At 36.7% G+C, this 24,648-nt stretch overlaps 3 protein-coding genes across 9 annotated transcripts in view; 1 reads left to right on the top strand and 2 right to left on the bottom strand.

Annotated features, from left to right (window-relative positions):
* Nucleotides 1-7,328, bottom strand: part of LOC135687043 (death-associated protein kinase 2) — a 28,352-nt gene extending 21,024 nt beyond the window's left edge. Inside the window, exons 1-2 of one of the 7 annotated variants that reach the window (XM_065203480.2) lie at nt 7,119-7,328; nt 5,278-5,508 (exon numbers count right to left, since the gene is read on the bottom strand). The gene's annotated coding sequence lies outside the window, so the exon portion shown is untranslated. Of the gene's footprint in view, nt 1-1,340; nt 2,472-2,492; nt 5,047-5,071; nt 5,173-5,277; nt 5,658-7,118 lie in introns of those variants that run through there. The other 6 variants (XM_089114336.1, XM_065203488.2, XM_065203486.2 and 3 more) reach the window with 6 other exon arrangements.
* A 5,602-nt stretch (nt 7,329-12,930) lies between these two features.
* Nucleotides 12,931-18,522, bottom strand: LOC135687310 (fructose-1,6-bisphosphatase 1). The gene is made up of 6 exons (XM_065203839.2): nt 18,364-18,522; nt 16,307-16,749; nt 15,277-15,417; nt 14,305-14,442; nt 13,706-13,825; nt 12,931-13,263 (listed from the first exon to the last, which is right to left on the bottom strand). Exons 2-6 carry the CDS (start codon nt 16,736-16,738, stop codon nt 13,087-13,089), a joined length of 1,008 nt encoding a protein of 335 aa, XP_065059911.1. The 5' UTR covers nt 16,739-16,749; nt 18,364-18,522; the 3' UTR covers nt 12,931-13,086.
* A 5,676-nt stretch (nt 18,523-24,198) lies between these two features.
* Nucleotides 24,199-24,648, top strand: part of LOC135687304 (phospholipid-transporting ATPase ID) — a 38,652-nt gene continuing 38,202 nt past the window's right edge. Inside the window, exon 1 of the mRNA XM_065203834.2 lies at nt 24,199-24,415. Within this exon, the coding sequence (XP_065059906.2) occupies nt 24,349-24,415 (67 nt within the window). The 5' untranslated portion in view covers nt 24,199-24,348. The remainder of the gene's footprint in view (nt 24,416-24,648) is intronic.

Raw genomic sequence — 24,648 nt, forward strand, 5'->3', positions numbered from 1 at the left:
AAACTGATTTATAGAACGTGTATCAGAGATTTTTGTGGGATTTGCTTGTTTCCTGACGTTGGATTAGCAGATCCCGGCTACGTCAGGTTAATCTCGCATCCAAGAGATATCACCCCCACCCCACCCCCGCTTATAAGCTGTTTCGAAGTTAAGGCATTAGGCATTGTACAACATAAGCTTTTAGGTTTTACCGATATCGAGGATGTTTTGATCGAATGCAAAATATCAGCTTTGAAATAACAACCTGGATAACTGGTTTCAAAGAAAAGATAAAAGTTGAACAAAAACAAGTAATAACTAACTTCAGTTAAATCCACACACAGAAAGCAATTCATCTTAGATTTTCACAATGTGGGACGAGTTGAATTCTCGAAAATATAAAGCATTTTCAAAACATTGTTACATCCTAATTGTGTCTCAATGACGCTTTGAAAATATGAAGATATACTATAACTTATACCCAATAAATTTGAAGTTTAAAATACATTACGATTAACCAAGAGGCAAGGCTATTTAAAATTGGAACTTCACCAAAGCCGGTTTGATGGAGAGCCTGAACGCAAGAACTACAAATTATCATTATTTCATTAGATTTCATTACATACGAATAAACATTTTTGGGCTGTTGAGAAACACTATACCGCAATATCCCCAGTAATGACATAACCACGACTTCTGTGTACTGTATGCAAACTGTCAAATCCGTTTTTGATCTTATGACCAAACAGGCTTTACGATTAATAAGGATGCCGATAGAGACCAGCTGGTAAACGAGTATAGTGCCCAAACCGCTCATCTCCACATCAAATATATAAATCAGCAAATCTACGAACCTAGATCAGTTGATAGAACTAAATATCAAACACCCAACTAAACAGCATACTTAACGGACCACTGTCATCCAGAAATGGAAGCGTCAGGATATCGAGTCACTGATAAAGCAGAAAGCCCATGTTTGGTTTATTTCAAAAATCCATTCTCGACCACATATTTACCAAATGTTCGATTAAAACGAAAGCTGTCTAACCTTGAATAGATAGACAACAACCTGAGTGGAGCTGCTTGGTTTTAAGCATTTCACGAGCTTAAGGTTATATTGTATTGGGAGTATCTTTGCATCTAGGCATACCATCTCAGGGGGGGGGGGCTGGTGACCGTAGTCCTCTCGCGTTTTTGCAGTAGTGTGATATTAATGTTGCGGCATAAAGGATAACAATGAAAAACTACGTAAAATTCTAGAGCACCCTTCAAGCCCCCCTCCCCACACCAAAATCTGTTCCAGCATCGCTGGCATCTAAACTGCAGCACTATAAAGTTACAGTCAATTTTGTTAGACTTACTGTCTTTAGACTGTTGTGGTATTTACCTTCGGTCAATCGTCTGGCTTTGAAAAAACACTTGACTAACGGCTATTCATCCACGATGATAGGACTATCAAGAAGACCAGCCTAAAACTAAATCCAGTGTCCAGAAACCACATAACTTTTCTTCCAAGCATGTTTCTCATGACAGTTTCCGTGTTGAACAAGAAAAATATGAGCATCTCTTGGGATGGGGGTCACTTTCTTTATTGTAATAATCAGATGAGCATAAGACCACAAAGTATTCCCTGGTTATGAATCACTCTAGAACGAACTTTGGGAGGAGTCTGTCTTGATAAGATAATAGAGTTAATCTAGTTCGAGATAGAACAACCATGGCGTCACCTAACGTTTTGGAACGATACAACAATAACCACTCGAAGAATGTTTGATCTATTCAACAACGAAACAAAAGTGATTCCATACGAAACTTTTTAAATTTAAACAGAAAAGCGTCCTTTCATTTCGTTTTTTACAAATGACGCACTGGCATGTACCGGTTGGGCCCGGCGTGGCCTGGTTGGAAGTTACATACATAACTTCAGTTGTATGAAGCTGAAAGACAGCAAAAGCATTATCTTCGGAAAAAGTAAAGCAAAGATGATATGATGTTCAATAAAATAAAGTTTCTGAGCAACTAATTTTTGCGAAGGCTCGGAGGTCTGAAGGCAGCAAGGTGCATCTTTCTAGATAAAACAGTTTGCTCGTTATTTAAACCAGAAAAAGAATCATTTCAGCATATGTACTTTCACAAACATTAATATCGAGTTCTAGATCTTCTTGAAATAGGCTAGGTTATAATGTGAGCAGCAGCAGATATTAACCTAGACCTCGAAATCATGACACATCATGAAACACAAAACAACCAAAAACCATGTTACTGACTTGAAGAAAGTGATGCATGCCCCCATTGATAAAGCGTTATTAGTTTCTTAAATACAACTTAAGCAGTAGCTGCAACTAAGCCTAGCCAACTCACAATGTTTACGGAACCTGTACCAAAGAACATCGTTAAATGAAAGACATTATCTAACAAAATATTATCATGAATTCCTCACGTTTGATGACTTTAAAGGTGTTAAGTATATGCACATATATTTATACCTATCTATCGCCTCATTTAATACTTACCCTTAACGCTTATCAGCCACACCTAACTTCATCCGCATTTTGCACAGTTAGGTTAAAAGGCAATGGCAGAAAAATACGCACTTATTATTTACGTTATTAATTATGCAAACAGTACAAACAATGATCAGCTATTAGAAAATTTGTTCAATTATTAAAGCAACCAATTCAGTTTTCATATACAAAATTTGATAAAAAGAATACGCATGCGTGTCATCTGCCTATTACACGCTAGCACCAACCTCTATTGGCACACCAGAAACACCAGAAACATGGACAGTCATCAAGATGTGAAGCCTTATGAGCAAGAGGAGAAGATAGATCTATTCTATCAGGGCAACATTAATAGACGCAGGTTTCTTGTCTGGATACAATTCATCAGGAAAAAGAGGAATATTTCTCTAAACGTGATGATTATCTAGTGTACAGCGATAAGCTTTGCATACCGACAAGCTAGCGATAAACTAGCGTACAGCGATAAGCTTTGCATACCGACAAGCTAGCGATAAACTAGCGTACAGCGATAAGCTTTGCAAACCGAGAAGGATGAGACGAGCAGCGGTAACGAATCTTTGGGGTCTTCTGATAGCATACAAAGCTGTGACTGACTTCTGTCCGCTTTACAAAAAGTAGCCTGCGCTCCAGACCCCTAACCTGGAAGGTTTGGGGTTAGGGATCTGGAACACAGGCTATACAAAAAGAAGTTAACTAGTTCGAAAGGAAAGTCAAAAGAGCAAGCAACCAAAATGGAAGAAATGATCGGGCAAAAAACAGAGGACAGGCTCGAAGCCACTACAACTCATGTCAATGTGCCATCCCAGAACGCAGTGCGAAATGGCTAGAAACAAAAATCCCTTCTCTAATAAACGCCGCATATAAAAAAATGCATATATAAAAATGCATGAAGGAGTGTGCAGAATATCTCGGGTCCTTTCTTCATTATTCTGTGACAATTATGCAAAAATAAAGTGTTTTTTATTTCCTCGATCTTTTGTTCACATGTCAGTTCAACGTGACACAATTTTTCTCTTCTTTTCTGAATTTCCTTATTAAGGGTCGTAGCATTTGACTTCTTTTGTGTGTAAGCAGCAAATAATACAAGTAAGACATGCCCTTCTTTTTGTTGATTTTCCCGGTAACTTTTTTAAACGCCTCCCTCTAATAAATGCCGCATCAAATTTCTAAAAATTTAAATGAACATCCCCAGCTACCCTGGGTACCAAGGCTCTAGAAATCGGGAGAGAAATGGAGCTTCCAAATTTTGTAGGCTTTGGTACCCAGGGTAATCACCGGCGTGTATTAGAGGAAATACAGAATTTCAAATCAGGTTTCCTCATTTTAGCCATGGGGGCAGGGGGCAGCATTGGGCATGAAAGTGCCCTTTTCAAACAATTGATTTCAGAATTAAATAAAGGATTCAAGTGTCTCTGATACCTATATGCAAGAGAAAAGTCAATATTTTCCATGTTGATGAAAACTGAAAATCAATTTGCAAAGCAATTTGACTAAACATGTTCTTGTTGATCATTTCTCCTTCATGATCCTGCTGAAAAGATTTCAGTTTGCCACCAATGTTGGCTCGAACCAACGTTTTCATACGTTTATTAGCAAAATAATGTTCATATTCTCACGGCTGCACCATCCTATATTTTGTGTGGAGCGAAATTGTGGCTCACCTGCAAAAGGGGCAAACACCCCCTCCCCCACACTTCTTGCTACAATTTTGCAGCTGAATAATTCGCCCCTTTCTCTCGATGGGTAAGACGTTAACCTCTGCATTTGAAAATCGAATTATGCCCCTACATTTCATGAAGCCCCCTATGATATGTTCTTGGCATACCACTGCCTTGGGGTCTGTTTATTACAATAATTTTCGTTTTTTCCTTGCAATGAATAGACTTGTATGCAGAGATTCGCACAAAGACTTTTGTGTAGCATCATATAGATACACAAGTGACTGAGGTAGAAAGACTTTGTCGTGGGTTAAGAGCAAATATTTTGATTTCGTATTTACCAACGAAATGTATATCGAAAACGAGCGAAAAGCGGTTGAAAAACTCAAGGGTTGTAGATCTGTCAACACTTTCCAAGCGTGAGAAAAACAACATCAACTGCAATATGAAATACTGATCCTCTGTTGAATATACAATGCAATGCGTTTGGACACTATTGAAATTCATGAAGAAAGCTTCTCGAGGGCTGAAAAGTTTAAAAATTCAACCTCCAAAACTCTGTAACGAAAGCTGCGTATATTTTGGAAGGGAGGTGGATAAAAAATGTGCCCTGAAAACCAAGCAAATCCTTATTCATGTGAGTGAGACGAGATTATAACATCAGTTTGCTTGGTAGGATGGCAAGAAATAAGCAATTTTCGATAACCTTTAACAAATCGTTTAGGCAAGGGTAATACTATGTATTGGGAAAATGCCAAAAATTGATAATTAGTGTCTTTGCGGCCTTTGATAAACAAACTTCAAAATAAAGATAACTGCTTCCGTCATAAAACCCAGTACCTCTTACCCTTCGGAACATCTAAAGCTAATGCTTTGGACCTTTCAAAAGCTAAACAATTCTATGCTCACCAGTTTGGTTGGTACGGGACCTGTTTGGAGACGAATTTTGTCATCAACCGGCAAGAATGTCGAAGTGGCGAGTCGCAGATTTTCCTTCTGAATATGCAGATCTAAGTATGCAGATCGAGAGCTTAATCTGAACCTATACAAATAGCAGAAAACCACAACGTCATGCTGTGTAGGCCTAAACAAACAAAATTTAAAAACAAACTCACCTCAGATACTATGATTGCGAATTTTTCAAAGTTTTCAATATTGTTTTCGTTGACTCGTAAGGAGGAAGACGTTAACGTCACCAGCTTCGCACGTGTGGTGTTGTTGTCGGCGCAATTAGTTAAAGTTTCCAGCGATATTTACTCGTCTTGTCAATCTGAAAGGTTCTTTACAACAAGGACAATTGTTGTCTCCCTTGGAGGCCTTTGTTCTTGGTTCAATGTTGTTCTGTCCTGAAAGAGCAAATGACAAAAATCAAACTAGGCAGGCATTTTAAAATCCATCGCCAGGGCAATTCTCGTAATATGCAGAAACAAAGCTGATTACCCAAAATTTTACTTGAAATAAATCAAATACATTCCAAATAGGCAAAAATGCGTACAGACAAAAAGAAAATTTACGATATGCGTTTTTCAAATCTTGTTAGCAATTAACATATCTTGATAAGATTTTCGCAGATTTGCTAATTTGCATTAGACCTTTGAGATGATCAGTGATGCGACGCGGTGCAGTGGTAAGGAACTGCTGATGATAAGGGTGTGTTGCGGCAAAACCCGAAAACTTCCAGGACGGGGACTGGCAATTCACGTGTTCCTAAGGTTAGTGCTTTGGGCGGGCCCGAGGCCAGAAGAGGGCTTGGGACTAAGCCCCCCCCCCCTCCAAGTTCATGGAGAATACTATTTTTTGGGAAATATACTACATTAACTACAAAAACTTTCGTCGTGACAAAATTTCGGGCGAATATTTTGACGAAAATCTCTTCGACGAAATTCAAAATGAGACGAAATTTTGACGAGATAAGACAAAATGGCACAGCCCTCCGTGCCCCCCCTGCAGCTACGTGGCTGGTTAACGTCTTACCCATCGAGAGAAAGGGGCCAATTATTCAGCTGCAAAATTGTAGCAAGAAGTGTGGGGGAGGGGGTGTTTGCCCCTTGTGCAGGTGAGCCACAATTTTGTGAGAATATGAACATTATTTTGCTAATAAACGTATGAAAACGTTGGTGCGAGCCAACATTGGTGGCAAACTAAAATCTTTTCAGGAGGATCATGAAGGATAAAGAGAAATGATCAACAAGAACATGTTCAGTCAAATTGCTTTGCAAATTGATTTTCAGTTTTCATCAACATGGAAAATATTGACTGTTCTCTTTTTCCCTGTATGGGTTTGTCACCTAAGATTTTGGTAATATGTTGCTAACTTTATGTTAAAAATTCCACGACGAAATTTTGTCACGACGAAATTCTGAAAAATTGTCCGAACTTTTCTCGACAAAGTTTATCCGCCGAAAATTTATCTGACGAAATTTGTTGTTGTTAATGTATGTTACAGATTGCAGCTTTAGCAGAAGAAGAACCGGGGTATAAGGGGTGCTGATGCTGAAAGGAAGTTTTATCTATTTCAAAATGACTGAAGGAACTTTAAGAAAATCGATCAAATTCTTTTTTTTGGTTATTAGGTATGTTTTTGCTTTATATTTTGCTTTATGTTTTCGAGATAAAACGTAGTTCAAAATTGCAATTTAGAGTAGCTCAGCTTCAGCTTGTTATTAATTTATTCATAACTTTTGATCAATTCTGAGGCCCGTATTCTTATAAAGTTGTTCTTATAAATAGAAAAGAATGTATGAAATTAAGTTCAAACAGTATTTTTAAAATGTGAAACGCATAGTGGTACGTGAATAGATAGCTCACATTGAGCTTTTTCCTGTGTCTTTCAGTACTTAATAAATCATCAAATTACCTTATTGCAGTTAAAGATTTTTGCTGAAAAGAAAAGCTTGATTTTTTTAGTTTGAATAGAAAATGCAAGATTATGTGGAAATTTTATTTAAAAACTCACAGATGATGCTCAACATTGTTCCACTTGAAAAGCATAAAGTTTCCCGTAAATTTTTTGTCCCTGATCCTTGATCGAATCCTCGGTCTTGCATGAACAGCAATGATGTCCTGATAGTCTTCTATTCACACGTATCTGAAAATTTCTTTTATGCTGTTCCTGTAAATTGCTCCCCGGGGTAGTCGATCTTTGTTCTGTGCTGGCGTCACATCACAGCTTTCTGTTCAAAACTCAGAAAAGATGCTCAACTGAGTAGTGACGTTGATATTTTTCAGTGCTTAGACCCCGTTTACACTGTGCCGGATCAATTTTATCCGCATCAAAATTAGCCTTCACTTCACGGAAGTTTTTGGTCTGTGACGCAGGCTACATCAAAATTAGTTCAGATAGGCGTCGCGTCTACACTAGACCCATGCTATCTGCACGGATTTGAGAGCGGCTTATGAACAAAATTAGTTCACCTAGGAAAGTGGATTAAGTTCGGATAGCTATGTGGTACAGTGTAAACGCTTTTATCCGGATAAATTTTGCCCACATCGCATCTTGCTCGAAAGCGATTGGCTATTTCATCCAATAAAGTTTTCACTGTCTCCCAATCAAATTTTTAACCATCTTGGCTGCCTTATTGTCGATAAATATGCGGATAAATTTTATCCGGCACAGTGTAAACGGGATCTTAGCCTTGCTTTGAACCATAAACCTGGAGGACTGAACCTGGTTCACGGATTTTTGAGACAAGTTATATGATTGGTCAAAAATCAAGAAACAAATCACTTGCAACAGTTTTCCTCTCTTATTCCACTTAGAGGATTCAGGAATATATTCATTAATTACAAAACTAAAAAGGTGTTTGACATATCAAAACAATTAATAGCGATAAGGTATTTTTAAAGATAGAGAAGAGTATAACAAGAAATATCAACGGGAAAAATTCGCTAGCAAAAACAGCTAAGCTAACTTCATAATCAGAGCAAGGTGTCCTCTAGATGAATATTTAAAGAAAATGATGCAAAAAGTACCCATAGAAAAATACTTGGATTAATGCTTCTATAATGAAATCAAACAAGGATAGCCTATAGAACGAGTCTTGGGTTGGGAAGTTTAAAAAAGGAGTTCTCTCCTAAAAGTCTCTATCTGTGCAAGTCATTGAAAGCGTTATTTTCTAGATTTTCAATAAAAACAAATTATGTGTTTGCTAACTATAGCAAAAACATGCTCTAACCTGTAACTTGGCCAAACTGGTATGATTTTTTGGTTTAGATTTAGTCTAATAGGGCAGCTTGGGGCCAGGCATTATGAGGCCAGGCCCAAAAAATCCTCATTTTGAAATCTTCATTGGCTAACTTCAGTATGTTATTGCAGATATGGACCTTCCCAGAATTTCTTATTATTGGGGGGGGGGGAGAAGGTTGTTGCAACGCCAGTGTCCCCAACATCTATTCAAGGGAGTGTCACTCGCATTTCTACCGGTCTAAGGACATCGAGAAGTATACGTTACGTCAATATGATATGAATCACTGAGATATTTTAAGAGTTAGGCATTGAGAAGACCGGATGTGAGCCTCAGAAAAGTGAGTAGAGACTATCTCAGTTCTCTTTTGCTAGAGCAATGGCAAGAAATTTGGACATCACAGCAAAAAGCAATATTACTTAATGGCATTTTCTCCGCCATCATGAATAGGCGTAGTGAATAATTAGTGGGCTTCGTTTGGATCTTGCCCCTGACAGATTTAACTCTGAGCTTTTAATACCGACGATTGATAGAATCACTGATTTTATGTGGTTTGCCTATGTTGAACAGGAAATTTGACTTAGGTCCGCTTATTAAAGAGGCTTAGTCCCGCTAATTTGAGATTTATCTAGCTCCTTACATTAATTAATCGCTGGAATATATTTTATCTGCCAAATTAGTTATTCCAGCCTTATCTTATGCATAATTCAAAATGGCTTTGAAAAAAGCAAACATTTTGAAACATACTTAAGCTTTTCTTCTGCGAGTGTATGAATGTCAGAATAAGTAAAACATGCGAAACCAATTCAATTATCTCCTTTCTGAATAAGCTTTTCTATCATAATGATTTCTAGATTTCTAGACAAAAGGTGCAAAGATTGAAACTTTTTCACCATGTAATTTTGCATTGGAGCACCTTTGTGCAGTTTTGCATTTTTCAATTTAAGAGCGTATTTCTGCCTTCGTCACGTTTTTTGCTTACAAACATGCCCTCTTCCTAAATAAATTCCAGTTTTCAATGAATCCCTTTTATTCGATTCAATTTCCATTTCAATATTAATCTCAGAGGAGGGGCTTTCCTAAAGGCCCTGTTACAAGGTCATAATTTTAATTTTTCATAAATATTCATCAGGTATTAACATCTTCAAATGGAGGAGTAAATGTCAATTTTATAGCTACAAATATATTACATAAAATGTCAAGATGAATTACGCATTCAGAAAATTCGAAGTTATTTAAAGCTAGCTACCTAACAACTTAAAGTCAACCCTATGAAAAATTCGTAAGAGACTTGAGTGGAGTTTTCTGCTTTGACTCAGTGAACAGGTAATTCAATAACTTGATCCTCTGAAGGAGGAACGTGTTTGCATAGGTAGATATAGGTCTATTTCAGTGCTGCGGACGCTATGTCAGGCATAACAGGGTACCAAAGTGTGACGTCATCGAACATTTTCTTAATTTCTGAAATCTAACTACATGCTCTCAAAGAATGGCATAAAATACCACTCAATATGCAAAATCAGTTAGCTATGTTAAAAATTGGGCAAGATATGGCCCATGAAAGATCTCAAGTTTGCTAACGGACGAGTGTTATATTGGCCTGGTTCATAAAGTTATGAACCAAGACCAAGTTACACAGGTTAGATGGGACATTATGCGGCCATATCCCAGCGGGCTCAGTCAGTTGGTCAAACGTATAACATGTGAGTTCCGAAAAGCTCTGAAAAGGGTAGTCTGAAAGCTCGAATTTTGTGACATAGAATTTTGAAAATGGGGATGCTTTTTTACACAGTCGGAGTAGCCACATAGGAATTTTTACTGATATGATGCTACAGATATTTTTTTGGTAAATTAATGGCTATTAAAGTACAACGAATTTTGCAGTAGCATCTAGCTATGTCTTTTGTCCTAATCCTCGATAAGAAATTTAAATCTTTGCTAGTTTGTACTCATTGCAGGGTACTATTTGGAATTTGACGCAACTTTTTTATTTCTTCATCACAAAGCATTGAACACAGTTTTGCGAAGTAAGCAAATGTTGTATTTATAGTTATAAAGCTCGCTTATTTTGTTACTTTATATCAAGAACCAAAGAAATCGTTCTTAAAATCAAATTTAGTGAATTTTGCTCTTCAATATGCTTTTCGATACAAGTTTAAGAAATAGAATGGTTTTTACATGAATTGGTTTCAAAAAAACTACTTGCTCAAGCTTGAATATTCTCAGTGAAAGGTACTTAAAGGTTTGGAAAGTCAGAGAAAAGGGTACATTTTACGCAACCCAGAATCAGAGATTAGTGTCCAGTTTCTATTTTCAGGAACACACACGATAAACATTGGATCAAGTGACTGAGCCCACCGGGGGCCATTTCTCAGCCAATTCATATTACCTTTAAGGGCCCACACCACGAGTTTGAGAGTGGAGAGTCAAGGCTTCTCTCACTTTTCATTGTTATTTGAAATTATTCGCCTCGAAAAAAGTGGGGGGGGGGCCATCATGCCCCCAGCTGGCGGGGCTCCTGCCTTCAACTGATTTTGCGTATTTAGGAGTTACTTCATGTTGCTCGTTAAGGTTATGGGATCAGATCATCAGAATAAAAAAATTATTAACATAGATTTTTGTGACTTTAGCTACCACTTCGGTGGAGCAGGTAAAATGGAGCAGAGCATAATAAAAACGATACTCACCCTTCTCGATAAGCCTCTCTCATTAGCGTCGAGAGTTGTTTTCTGAAGCATATTCATATTATTATTGTATCTTCATTTTGTCAGACTATGGGACTGGATTTGAAGACTGAGTGACGTACCGCATATATTCCAACAATAGGCATACACGAGATGCCATGACTCATGAGATATAAAGTATCAAAGGCTATAACTATATTTCAGGATGATAAGATGTTGTTCAGTGACTGGAGGGTTCCTTATAGAATCCTTGTTCTTTGACAAGTAGGACCTGATTCATTTATTGAAAGCACCAACCACTAAACTCAGCTCTCTCTGGATTTTTTTGGCCTTTTTTGGCCTTTCTTGCGAATTAGCTTTTCAGCTTCAATTTGTCAAAAGCTTTTACTAAAAAAGCTTTAAAAAGCTATTCTATCTTACTGACAAAGCTACAAAGGAAAAACCAAACAATTCAGAGGAAGGGAGGTGAAGCCCAACGAAGTTTCCAGTCCTCTTCTCCAGCTTGTGCTTATTAGAGCTTCAAGCACTCTTCCTAAGGACCGCAGCTTCCAAGGCTTAACGCCTCCCAAAATTTCCAGAAATGTTCTTTAAACCATAAAGAATCATCTTGTTATTTACTTTTAGCACGTTTAGCCACCTACTCTCCTCCCCAGGACATAATGCGCTTAACAGTCTCTGTTGTTCTAATCCATTTTTGTCTAGCTTCGACGTCATGCTAGATATGGTGTGGGTTCCAGACATTTCTAAGCCGTTTCAGCCCATTATATCAATTGACCCGTAGTTTTTTCATATAATTCTTCACTTCACTGGACGTTAGCTATCCGATTATTTTCATTCTCCGAGCATTTTTCGTGCTTTTGAATTCAGGTTGTTTCTTCACCCGTGAAAAATTTCTTCATGACTATTCAAAGCCAAATGTTTGTAAGCTGTTTAATTTTATTTCTAATCTTTCTAAATTACTTTTTCGATGTCTTTTAATTTTGGTGTCCATCTTTGACGAATTTATCTTACTTTTCTACATTTTTGGTATCGTGTCTTATATCTAGTGGTGTGTTTAGCGGTTATCATGCTAGTCAAGTTGGTAGGACTTTTTATCACCCTACACTGTCTGAACCTACTGTAATGCCCTGATCAAGCCTAGTGTGTGATAGTATCGCGTCTGTAGTGGCCTAGTGTGTGATAGTGTCGCATCATGTTTGATGGTATTTAACTCGAATTTTGGAGATCCAGATCACTACACCTAAATCTGATTTCATCGAACCTAATGCTATCACCTTTGCATTGAGTTTCTGTTTTCCGATCTCGTTTATATTTCTCTTTTATGTTTCCATAAAAATGCTGTAAAAAGAATGCTTTGCTGGGGCTGGGCTTTGTATGAAGTAGTAGAAAAAATAGGCACTGACTTGATAAGATACTTATTAATTGTACCTTATTTATTCGCTGGTATGCATTAGCGTTTAGAACTTGACGGTCTAATTTGCAATGCTTGAGTTTCACGCTTAATACAAGCATCGAGGGACTGTTTTTTAGTATGTTCTTTAAGTATGCTATAAGGGCATAGGTTTTATTGATGATGGTACCAAGAAAAGCATCATATTACACACGGTGACTGAGGCTAGATTCAGAATGTAACTTATGACAGTTGCAAAGAAATGCTAGCACTCATGATTTGTACAATTTCATTATTTTAACCGAAAAATAACTGATCTAACCATTAAGTTTATGAAAATGATTCGATACACGATTCCCTTTTTATCACTTCCAAAACCTTCGAAGTGCCAACAGCTTTCTACAAGTTGCCGATTGGCGCAATATAATTTTATTGTGGGACTCACCAAAACAATGCACAGAACCAAGCTTGTTTCACTCGGTCCTTGAGAAGAATGCAGAAAAAAACTCGTTTGCCGTTTTTCGTTTGTCGTTTCCAAACAATCTGAAGCAATATAAAATAAGAAAGCTATTATCAATGTATATGTAAGTTAAGTCTGTGCCTGAGTGTTCATATTGGGTTATCATTATTATCCATAATAATTATAAACGTTCTTTAAAACACTTTCTATGGAGTGAATGCAAGAAAGTCATTGACATCATCCCGAGATCCAATGTAAATAGGCGACCTATCATGAATTGATGACGGTACCACATCTAATAGAGGCTTCTTGCCATCGGTAGCTAGCCCACCAGCTTGTTCAATTATCATGGCCATCGGATTGCATTCATAAAGAAGGCGAAGCTGAGAAGAAAAAAATTATCAGTTAGCTCCAATCGTACACAGTCAAAGCTCATCGCAGCATAACACAAAATGGAGGCTGCAAAAGATTATCTATTGGCAACCAAAGATGTGATATGTAGATATGTAATACTTGATGTGATACATGATTAAACATAATATACACAATATAGAGAGGCTAGCCAAAACCAGAAATATATAATGAAGGACCTATGTATATACCATAAATATAACATGAAAATATTTGCCCTAGAAATAAGCTTAAGCATATCAGATTTGAATCCCTGCGGCTTAAAAGATCTATAGAGAGACAGTTGCTATAAATAAAAAACCACTTTGTGCGTTTATCATCAAAGGCGATTTGGTAGTCTATAGATGGTTTAAAAGTGGTGTCGGGCTACAAATATCAATTTGCGCCACATAGTAACAATGCTACTTAGAATACCTTTCCCTTTGGTGACGACTTATTTGCAGGGTACATAAATATTCCACCATATTTCAGTGTTCTGTGCATGTCAGCAACCATAGAGCCAATGTACCTTGAGCCATATGCCTTTTTACCAGGCTAAAATGAAAAAAATTTAACAGTGATTAGACGAGGTATTTATGGTATGGTTACTGTTTATATCATTTACAAAGATGATTTCAATCATCAATGCGGAGGATGTAAAATTTTCTACCTATTTCAGTTCATACATCTTGCTTTAATTTTCAAGATCTTTGTCAACTTTCTAATTTACGATCTAACCTTAATAAATGCGTGACTAATATATATATATATATGTATAACATTTACTTTCTTTATTGTAAACAACAATTGTTTACCAATGTCTTACCAGCTAAGTGCTGTAGCAAGAAGTGCTGATTGCCTTCCCTACATTTTAGAAAAAATTTGAAGCCAAGGAAATGATGTTTTAGGCGAGGCTTGGAATAGAATTCTACAGACTTTGTCAGAAAGGAAACATTCAAATATAGAAATACTGAGACATCCTAATCAAAGCAGGACTAATAACAAGAAAGTTGAACAACATTTTGAGCACACACCTCTGGATGTTTAAGAGATTGAAGGTATTTTCTCAGTTTTTCATCAAACAATGCTTCATAACCCTCATTAAGACTGTAAATTGATCCTCTTGGCTTACATTTCATATCAGGGTCGGTCAGCACAAATTCGCCAATTGACTGCAAAAGATGAGATTTGCTGATAAAGAAAGGCAGGAATATATGGCACAATTAGCAAAAGTATGTATCCTCACAATAATACTGAGTCTACAATTTATAAGCTCAAAAAATGGAATATTAATGCACAGGATGCTTGACAATAACAACAATATATATATAAATATATCTATTTGTGAAAAAAGTCTAAATTGTATAGGTGTTTGTTGGTATTGGTATGTTAAGATTTGGTTCAAGTGGGGATCAGACTTGGTTCAGAAGTGGTTAAGGCTTGGTTTGGGAGAAATTCTTTCTGTGTTTAGGGGAGGGGTAGGTTCAGGCTTACAGTGATCTAGTTGCTGTTTTAGTGTTGTGGTCGTGGTAATATAGATGCATCTATCAACATAAAGAATCTATAGGGCAAAGTCAATTGCTTAGCTAACATGAAAAAGCTTTGTGTGTTAAGGTTGGCTTTTTGGGTAAAAATATGAATGTTGCTGTGACATCATCTGCAGACCACACTTACTTTATTGGTTTTTCATGACTGAATAGAAATTTGGATGTAGTCCAGCAACAGTGTGGACTATAGCAACTGCATGGTATCCTATATAGCAGGGTTGTCCAGCCAGTATGATGTGGCCTGTGCATTGATGAAAGTTAATGGAGGACTGTATTCTATTTATGTAGGCTACCCTTGATCTATGACATTTATCTTCAAGTTCCCCTCATTGAAACAAGGTTAGACAACCCTGGTCTATAGGTTACTAATACAAGTTTTTCAATACCAAGGCAGAAATTTCAACAGTTACATAAACACTAAATGGTACTATGGTGATTTTAAGCTGAATGAAAACCTACAGGATCCAAAGTGAACCCATTTACGCCATCCCCAGTTGTTAGTACAAGCATGCATGCACTGCCATAAAGAGCATATCCAGCAGCAACCAACTCTCTCCCAGGCTGAAGGGCATCTGCAGCAGTTGGAGGACCAGGTGTCTTCTATAAATTGAATAGAATCAACAGATTAATTAGAAGAAAAAATGGTAGCAGTACCTGTATGAACTATTATTATGGCACATTTCTATAAGTTCAGGGTCAGTGAAAACAATAATTCTTTTTGCAAGACTGAATGGGATTGTTTCTATGCAAGTCAAAATATTAATACAGGCTAGCATGATATTTTGCAGCAAAATTTCTTATGCATTCATTAATCATATAAACAAGAAGTAACACCTAAGTTATTTATGAATGGTGTTGCACTGTTACTTAGTTGAAAACACAATTACATCAAAAAGCAAGGAAAGATATCCAAACAAACATCCGGTGGGGTTAAGTTTGAAATTGGTCAATTTATAATAATCAAACAACTAGGATTACATTCATTTTTTGTAAGAAACAAAGGTTGACGTTGAATACTTTAGCTTTTAAATACTTCAGGAAATTTCAATACTCTTTGTTTCTCAAGAGTTTTTTAAATATATGTCATTAATCTTAACATCAAAGGCCTTATATTGAAATTTTCATGATAGGACAAAAATTTGTTGGGATATTTTTTTCTGCAGCTGCAAAAAGTGAGTGTCGTCAATGTCTTTAAATGCTCATGATATTTCTGTCAAGATAGTAGCTTCAATTCTAATTCTGTACTTTGATAGGAGAAGTACATTTGAATTCTCTAGGTCTAAAACTTCATGCCAAGTAGCCAATTATATTAATAATGAAATTCAAAGTTCAGGGTTATTTTAAATCTGATTCTTTCTTCATTTTCCTGCTTCAAGTAAAAAGTTTCTCAACTTTTCCTGACTGCCCAGTATTTGTTTCTTATAGCCAGTCTTTAAAATAATGAGTATATAGATATATAATAACATGTTACCAGTCTTTCAAAACATACCTTTTTGGCAATTGCAAAAATAGAGCCAATAGAAACCAAGCAGTCAATGTTTGAAGAGCCATCAAGTGGATCAAAATAGACAATATATTTGCCTTGCTTGTCAGCATCTACTTCTATTACTTTCTCATCCTCTTCTGAGACCATAAGAGATACAGTGTATGAAGAGCTCAGCATGTTAATAAACAATTCATTAGCAAGCACATCTAACTTTTGAACAGTATCCCCCGTAGTATTAGCATGACCTGCAATGCCATACAACCTTGCAACACCAGCTTTTCGTACAGCTGAAGAAACTGCTTTGACAGCAGTCAAAATTGAATTCAAAAGCTGTGTTAAATCACCAGTTGCATTCTTTGCTTTCCTTTGCTCGTGCAACATGAAACGAGTCAATGTCATACAGTTGGTGTCTATGCCAGCTTGATTCCCTGCCATGGTGACTGGGTCTGTTGGAGAACATTATATTATTTATATCTATATGAATGAATAGAAAAAATATACAGCAACTGTCATACAAACATTACTATTTTATCAAAATAAAATCAACAGACCTTAGGAATCGCATTGACATGCACTTAAATTAGCGATTAAAAATCAAGTAACAGTTAGATAAACAATTAACCATGGTCTTTAATTGGCATTAAAAGAAGAGTTAAAAATGGTGTGCTTTAACACCATAAAAAAGTGAGCAATTAAGAAAAACTTGAATACATCTACAAATATATTGCCTGCATACCACTGATGAACAAGGGTACTCAATAATTTTCTTTGGGGAAGAGGGGGTTGTCATTTTTTGGAGTCAGGATTAGGAATTGGCAAATTTTTGTGAGGGGGATTCAGAAATCAATAACACCAGGATTCAGGAATTGATGGTGGAAAAAGGGCTATGAACACAATGAGAATCCAGGAATCATAGGGCCTAAAGGGTACCAGCACAAACTTTGTGAGATATAATTGTCTTTCCTACGAACCAAAATTCTCTACCCTTGATTTTCCAGGTCAACATTTTCATTTTCATTTAATTTTAAAATTCCAATACATACAAAAATCGTTCAATATGCAACAAGTGACTAAGATAATTTAAAAAGAATATAAAGGATGAAAAACAGAAAATTGTCTGGAGGGGAAATTCTTAAGGAGGGATATCAAAACAACATTTGTGCAAATATATACTGAGTGAAAATATGAGCCAATGACATGACGGGGGGGGGGGGGGAAGCAGCCAAATCCATGACAAGCTTTTACTGATAGAAGGGTGGGCAGGCATGGGTTAAGGGTTTCAATGTGAAAACTGGCTGGGTAGGGCAATGCTGTGCAGCGTATAATTGCAGGAATATGTCCTGCCCATGTTGTGCCAGTCACTCAAAATTTCTCGTGGCATAAACTGACTATACTCCTAAGAGAAAAAATCACTGATTTGGCACTTGAGTTGCAAAATCTGAAAGAAATATTTTGTTACATTGCATAGGCCTGTGCAGCTTGCTCGTTTTAAATTGATTCTTACAAAATGAGCGATTGATAAAGTAATACAATGGTAAGCTTAAGGTGCAGAAATTTTTATAAATGGCATTTTATTTCGAAAGAATTATTAGGTGTTAACAAGCAAAATCAGAGCAAAATAAATTTTAAAAATCAAATTTTTCACGATCAAATAGGTTTGCTTGGCCACATCATCTACATCATGAGTATGTCAGCATGATCGAAACCGTCCACTAAGGGTTGTGTTGCCCAGAGAAACTGCAAACCTTAGTATTGGATATAGTCAACGCATCGCAGTGATGACTTTCTTTTTTATAAAACATAAATACACTATTTTCCGTTATAATTTAAGCGAAACACGGAAATATAATCACATGATAGTATTTTTACTTTCAATACCCTAACAATGGAAGCTACGTTCATCGAAGCCTTGGCCTACGATGGTTCTGGGAGGCGGATATGAAACGTGCTAGGCTGAAAAATAGCTTGAATCAAAGTAGTCCTTTTCAAAATGTCGATTTAATTTTTGCACCTCAATCCATCCAAATGCAATGCCAAAGAAATGTGATTGGTATACGTACGTTCTTCGGTTCAGCGCTTGTTCCTGGACCCTCCTACTTCTTCTTGTCCCGTGGCACGTCCGCTTCGCTGTTTTGTTGCTGACTTCTTGAGCAACGAGGTCTGTGTCCATGGTGCGCAGCCACGTACACACCTTCGCAGTCAACCAATCAACAGTTTGCTGTAGAAGCATCAGAACAATCACAATTGCAACAAACTCGCCGGTGTATCAAAGTTGATTATATATTAACAGATATTATTCGATATTTAAGGACTTAAACAGCCACATAATCTGTTATTCTGTTCCTTTATTTCTTCAAATAGAGTATTCTCTACAGCTTTGTTCTCTTTGTCTGCGAAAAAATGACAATAGTTGACGAAATGGGCGTAACCTTTCATAAGCATTGCCCCCAGATACAACTGAGCAGATATATCTCTTATATTTCTAAGAGAATCCCTCTTTAGTAAGACGCAATTATGACAGAGGCGAAAACATTTGTCTCCAAGAAAACATTTTACAATGGCAAGAAATCAATAAAACAGACAAACACAGGGGAAAGAGATGAAATCTTTTCAATAGCTTAAAACTGTTTGAAACGCCCTGGTAGCTAGAAAATAAAACTTTCAACTCGAAGTAGCAAAATCCACAGAAATTGTCTCAAACTGTTCAAGATCAAGCTAAGTAAACCCAAGCCGTTTTGCACGATAACTATTAGATTCTCAAGGTATGATGCTTTTTTGTCTCTGATCTGAGATTTTAAATTGTAGAAATGATTAGCACAAAGCATTATAGATACCAATCAATGCATCAGATGGAAGATTAAATATAGGTAAAGCCGATTATTATCTCCAATTCGTCTTCCTCGAAAGTACATCTAGCAAGTCAAACCAAGGTCACCAGAGATAAATGATTTTAAACCCAGTTTCTCGTTGAAGATCTAAACTAGCATCTAGAAACCTTTTTTCATATTCAAACTCGATGAATCCCGAGAATGAGGCTTTTAAAAAAGCTGTTCAAGAATCCCAAAAATGACAAATCTATGACGTAAAGTTCTAATTTAGAAAGCAAGATATAATTAATAAGCACTCAAAAAGCTTTTTGTGAGTCGAGAAATGTACAACACCTATATCGTTTATTGTCAAGAGTAGACTTTGCTTCTTCAATCATGTTAAAGACTCATTTCTAACAATGGGCCTTTGCGAGCGTGGCGACGATCCAAACAATGGCAGTAAACTGTCTTCAATGGCAGTAAATTGATTCAATGCATTATGGGATGCTTGCGTAGCACAATGGCTCATTGTTAGCAATGAGTCTTTAATAAATGTGTGATGAAATCAGTGACTTTCCTGGATTCCAAATAATAAGGGGTATATCAGCTTATGTTGTAACATTTGCACATTAATCGCGTGTACAATTCACTAATAAAAGGCTATTTAGGGGTCGCCTCGCCTGTTTTGCAAATTTGGATTATTTTAGCTAGCTTGAGTTTAAAAAGATAAATACTTTCTCTGAAAATATTGGTTGACAAGTTTAGCAAGGGCACGAGACATATCAGTGGCGGAAATTCAGGCTTTCATTTGGGGGGGGGGCAGGCCTACGATTTTCCGACAAGATAACTTCGTGGACCATGTATAATTTTAAAGAAACTGCACATTTTGATAAAAATAGTTGATTTTTTGACGGGACTTTTTAGAAATATTGCTGACCACGCCATAAATAAGTAGCAAGAAGAACAATCCATTTATGATTTTTGATACCAAGATTGATATCTCATCTAAGACAATTGATGATACAAGAGGTAGACCGATAACACTTTTGACAAGTCGTATGTTCATTTTATGCATTTAATCTTGTTTTCGTCAATGAGAAATACGTTTGAAAATAACTTATGTTCAGAAGAATCCGATGGAAAATTTGGCTAATCTTTACGGAATTGAAATTAAATACACAATTCACAAGCAGTTTTGATTTTGGTCATATGTATGTTTGATTGATTATTTGGTACTGGCTGATATTTTATCAGCTATGCTATGTTCAAATTTTGCAAAAAAGGCACAGAGAGGTTATAGAGAGAAAGGGCCGTTGCGAGGCAAGCCTTGTTGGGGGGGGGGGGGGGAAGGGGTGTGGACTACAAATTTACCTGATTAAAAAATTTTGGCCTGAAATTCTTTAGTTGCTGTCACAAACCTCTGCAATGCATTTTGTCAGTCTAACTATGTATATAATTCGCAACTTTCATTTTAATTTGATAATAACGGAATTTTCCTAATAGTTTTGTCAAATCACTATATCGAAACGGGCAAAGGATATAGTTACTACTCGAGGCGGCACCATGGTTGCCGCCTAAGGAGCAGGAAATTTTCGAATTTTGATGCTTCTAGTTCTCTGGAAAATGCACTCTTTCAAGCACATTTCACTAAAGAAATCCTCCTAATCCTATTGTAAATGATTTTTTTTGGAAAAAAAATGAACAGCAGATAAAAACAACTGGTACAATTTTGCCGTGGTCTTGAGAAATACCATGTTGTCAGTTACTTCTGAAGATAGATAACAAGCAGTACTGGTTGTCAATTTAGATCCCTCTTTCCATCTTAGCATGCCTTTTGAATGCTAAAAAAAATCTGGAGCTCGTAGTGAATTGCAGTTGACGCTTCTACCGAGAAACTTTAAGGGAAATGAACACAAGACACAATTTTACCTAAAGAGGGCCTGGATTTTTCGATTTAGTGCCAACAAGAAATCTTCAAATCTTCGAATCATTAGTTTGTTTACCTTAATTCGTATCAAGGAACATCATATTTAACCAACGGAGCAACTACCTTTGCTTGACCCTTTATTGATTTTATGACATGAAGGTCTCTAAAATACCTAAAGCGTTTCTTCCACCGAGCGGATTTTACCTGAAATTTCCTATTGAGATACTATTTGGGGGGTGTGGCACCCCCCCACACCCCCCCGGTCGCGACGCCCGTGTAGAGAGAGGTTATGGGGTAAAAAAGGAAATCGCAGATTACCTGCGAGCGAAGCGAGCAGAAAATTTAGCAATTACGCCCCTAAGATTAGCTTAAAATTCCTTTTTAGAACGATTTCTTGAAGTAATTTCGACACGTTAAAAACGATTGTCAATTTTCCGACAACATCGCTGATTGGGGGGGGGGGCCTGAGCCCCCCCAAACCCCCATAATTTCCGCCACTGAGACATATGAGGTCCTAAGATTTGCAATAATTTTATGGAAATACCTTAAGGTTCAACTGTTTTTGATTGGTCAAGGTTTGGAATTATATATTCAAGCTTTACATGTAAATGGAAGATAATATTAAATTTAAATTTCTCTTGAAAAAATAAAGTATACAGACTTTTGTGTTCATGATATGCTTTTGGATATTTTATCTGCAACTTGAACAAGAATCTATCTTATAGACTGGATAAGTTTCATTGCCATTTAACCTATGTACATAGAGTTCTAAAGTAAAGACGTTACAAAAATATATTTTTCGAATTTTTGAATTTTGAGCCCATTACCTGAAAGAGAATCATGAAATGTGCAAAATGTGCAAAATCAGTCAAATATGTTACAAATTGGCTGAGATATGGCCATATGTGCACTGACTCTTTCACCATCATGCTTCTGTAATTTCTTCTCTGTTCATAACTTCATGAACAGAGCCAAAATAACAGTTCGCTGGCAAACAGTGATTCGTAAGCAAACGTGATTCGCTAGCAAACCCGACTTTGGACATATTTGAGATTCAAAAATTCTAAAAATCATTTTTTATTTATTTCACACATAAGAACTCTATTGGTGCCATGTGCAATCGCCAAAAGAAAAATAGAAAACTCCACTCAAATAATCACTAAGCTAATTTCATTATGGTTGAGCTTACTGATCTTAATTAACCTAAGAGCTAGCATTATATATTTCCAATTTAATCAGAATTAACTAAATACTGACTTTAAATAGAGGAGTGGTTAATAATTCTGAGAAAACGCACAATGCAACCTTGGATTGGGTGGCGATTATCAACAGATGTAAATATCGTGACGACATTACGGCTTTCATATTCACCTTCGTACTCAACATTTGTGTCCTCGGAAATCAAAATCAATTTCATAAAAGTGAAAGAATTTTCGCAACAACCCAAAGTAATTTCAATCATGATCATCTAAAGAAAAATGTGCAAATATTATACACACTGCCTAGCATGGTGGAGGCACTCTCGCTTGTTGCCGAAAACATTGCACGAAATGATTGATCTGGAGCCGAGGCAATATTTTTAGCCTGAACAGCAACATTGATAGACCCCATCTACAGACCCAAAACTGACATGTTTTCCACTTGACCCAATCTACACCAGCAAATAACCGTTTCACATTTTGTGAAAATGATGCAAATTCGAGACCGCATTTTAAGGAAGACTAAGAAAGATAGATAAAATGCTAATCATGATTTCTACAAAAAAGTAGAAACCTTGTGGCTATGCCCCTAGATGGTTTCATTCACATCTATCAGATATAACCCAATATGTTTCAAACAATGGAACCAACTCTGATTGTGTTAATGTTACTTGTGGTGTACATCAAGGATCTGTACTTGGGACTCTTCTCTTTCTAATTTTCATTAATGACTTGCCTAATGTCTTAAGAAAATTGAAATTTTGTCCCTTTGCCGATGACACCAACATTTACTATGATACGGAAACTCTTGATAAACTTGTTAAAACAGTTAATATTGAGCTTAAATTCGTAAAAAGATGGCTTGATGCCAATCTTCCATTCTACCTCATCGTCAATACCTCAAAACATTGTAATTAAAATAGGGAAAAAACACATCACCAGAGTCAAATATGTTAAGTTTCTAGGTCTTCTGCTTGATGAAAACCTGAATTGCAAGTATCATCTCAGCGAACTTTCCAAAGAATTGGCAAAAACGTGTGGCATTCTTTTCAGAATTCGAAAGCTTCATATATCTGACTCACTGATATGTATCTAAAATGCTTTGTTCATGTCATTTCTACAATATGGCATCATTTTGTGGGGACAGCCATATGACTCATACCTGGAGCCAATATTTAAGCTGCAAAAATGGCTGTCAGAGCAATTTCTTATCAAACCTTTCGTTCTCCCTCTTTTTCCATTTTTTAAAAGTCTAAAACTCTCAGACTTCAAGACACTTTTCAGCTAAGAATATTTGTTTAATAATATGAGCAAAAATGTGAGCATGTCCCACTCTCCTTGCAAATGATGTTCCAGGTCACCTTAGCCTGCGTCACAGACCATCTGACGCAGGCTAGGTCACCTTCCCTAACCGCTGACACTACTGATAACAATGGGGAGACATCTTGCAGAGATGTAATGGTCATCTTTAACTTTGTCCTTCACAAGAGCTGAAAATGTCCTCAAACAGCTTGTTCAAACTTCTTCAAAGGTTTAGAATAGAATTGAAAGTGTCTGTGGTTGGGTCGCAATTCTTGCAGCTCTTATATCAGCAAAGCATCCATCAAGGGCTTCCTTGGAAAAGGCCTTCCTCTGCCTGCGTTGACAGCAAGACTATTTTATAACTTGGTACTAAATGCAAACACAAGATAGCGTAATTTTCAAAAATAAAAAAATTCTATAACACAGGCGTAGGTATATAACACAGGCAGAAGACGTAGGTATATAACACAAGATAGCGTAATTTTCAAAAATAAAAAAATCTTATCTATATCATTTTTAGAAATTTATGTATATGACGTCATCATAGAAACGTCAATTAATGAGCTATGTAAAGCATATTTTTTCCCGTTTCGGATCCTTGCTAAAATTATCCCGAAGGTTTTCACTGCGAAGGAGGCTTGATTCTCGAGAGGTATGACATTAGAGGTGGTCGTTTGAACATTAGAGGCAAGGCTCCTTCGGTGTTCGTGACTTCGAAAGAAGCATAAACAACGTGAATCATCCGTTGGCAAGAGAGGAAGTAACATGGAAAGCCAAAGTGCAATTTAAGAGGAAATAAGGACAACCAAAATGTTCCAGTTTGTTGGTAGCATAATTTCTTGGTTATGGAGCCTATTTTTCGGAAGTAGTCGTGAAGGTGAGTTCTTTAAACAATATATCCACACTTTCTTCAAAAAGTTATCATTCTTTTCGTCCATGACAAATGCCTGGAGTTGAATGATGTTTGTTCGGAAAAGATTTGTAAAAATATCTTACCGTTTATGTAAACACAGTGGGTAGACGCGCTTGGACCACATAACTGTGAATTTAAAAACAGTAGTGTCGTTTTTATGAATTATAAGCATCAAATTTCTCTTTATATTTACCTTG

The sequence above is a fragment of the Rhopilema esculentum genome, chromosome 20 (genome assembly GCF_057945365.1).
Source record: "Rhopilema esculentum isolate cy_ngs chromosome 20, ASM5794536v1, whole genome shotgun sequence".
In the NCBI taxonomy this organism is placed as follows: Eukaryota; Metazoa; Cnidaria; class Scyphozoa; order Rhizostomeae; family Rhizostomatidae; genus Rhopilema; species Rhopilema esculentum.